At 41.6% G+C, this 1283-nt stretch overlaps 1 protein-coding gene across 1 annotated transcript in view; it reads left to right on the top strand.

The window, feature by feature from the left end:
* The first annotated feature begins 617 nt into the window (after nucleotides 1-617).
* Nr5a2 (nuclear receptor subfamily 5 group A member 2) overlaps nucleotides 618-1283 on the top strand; it is a 110851-nt gene continuing 110185 nt past the window's right edge. The window contains exon 1 of the mRNA XM_021198696.2: nucleotides 618-883. Within this exon, the coding sequence (XP_021054355.1) occupies nucleotides 820-883 (64 nt within the window). The 5' untranslated portion in view covers nucleotides 618-819. The remainder of the gene's footprint in view (nucleotides 884-1283) is intronic.

Here is a 1283-nt window from a genome sequence, read left to right as displayed (position 1 = left end):
AAAAAAAAAAAAAAAAAAGAAATGACGACTTCAGCCCAATGACCAATATACAAGCAAGCTAATGCCTCTTCTAAGAAACATACAGGGTTGGTTTTCTTAAGGCAACTGGTCAAATGGTAAGTAAATAACTACAAGCTTGCAAGTGTTCCTGTAGGGTTTCAAAGTGTCAATCATATCTACAGTCATCATTTAAAGAATTAATGCCCGCCAATGTTATCATCTAAAATGTATTTGCAGAGGTCAGAAGAGCAGAGTCTGTCCTTCCCCATGCCAGAAGCAGGGACATCAAAGGGCCATGTCACAAGCTGCAGTTTAGTTAGTGGACTTGAGGTGGTTTGCAGTTTTATCCACTAAGTATGATCTCCTGACCCCTTGGCTTTACAACTTTCCACACTCTGGGCTGCAGAAGAACCCCTCCTTTTCTGAGTTAATCATTTCTTTGCCATTATCTGCCAAGAGTTCTTATCTCTTTTGCTGTCACTTTATAACAGGGTCCTCTTATCAACAGGCACAGGGTCATGTGACCAGTCGAAGCCTATTGAAAGCTTCCTTTCTTCTGATTAGAAACCATCATGAAACTGGAGACATGGTTTACAGCAGGTCATGCATGCTGGAAAAAGTGCAGAGTCCAGGAGAACATGGACTGGAGCCTTTCTGAATTCTGTTTTTTCCCCTTTTTCTTAACTTTCACTAAGGAAATGAGGGTTACTATAGTCTGAGGTTTCCTTCCCAAGGTCACAAAATATGACAAGCTGCAATCTTTCTCACATTCAATGATTTCTGCTGTAAGCCAAAGGACTGCCAATAATTTCGCTAAGAATGTCTGCTAGTTTGGATACTGGGGATTTTCAAGAATTTCTTAAGCATGGACTTACAGCTATTGGTAAGTAGGAAGCCCACTCTCTTAACATCTGGCTGTTTTGTGCTACTAATGGTGGATTTGTGTTTTAATGCACTACTTTGCCTGTAGTAATTATTAAAAGCATACAATAAGCCCACACAGATATCACACATTTATTGTTCTTGAAGTTGAAAGAAGCAAATGAGTAATTCAACACATGAATATCATTTATTGTATCTGGTGTTTGGGGATGTCATTGTATTAGATCAACTTAGCAAAAACTTAGGATTTTGAGGCAGGGTTTCTGTGTAGCTCCTGGAACTTCACTCTGTAAACCAGGCTGCCCTCAGACTCCACTTGCCTCTGCCTCTGCCTCTGCCTCTGCCTCTGCCTCTGCCTCTGCCTCTGCCTCTGCCTCTGCCTCTGCCTCTGCCTCTGCCTC

The sequence above is a fragment of the Mus pahari genome, chromosome 5 (assembly GCF_900095145.1).
Source record: "Mus pahari chromosome 5, PAHARI_EIJ_v1.1, whole genome shotgun sequence".
Classification (NCBI taxonomy): domain Eukaryota; kingdom Metazoa; phylum Chordata; class Mammalia; order Rodentia; family Muridae; genus Mus; species Mus pahari.
The sequence above is the reverse complement of the archived record's forward strand: the minus strand, read 5'-3'. Positions and strand labels throughout refer to the sequence as shown.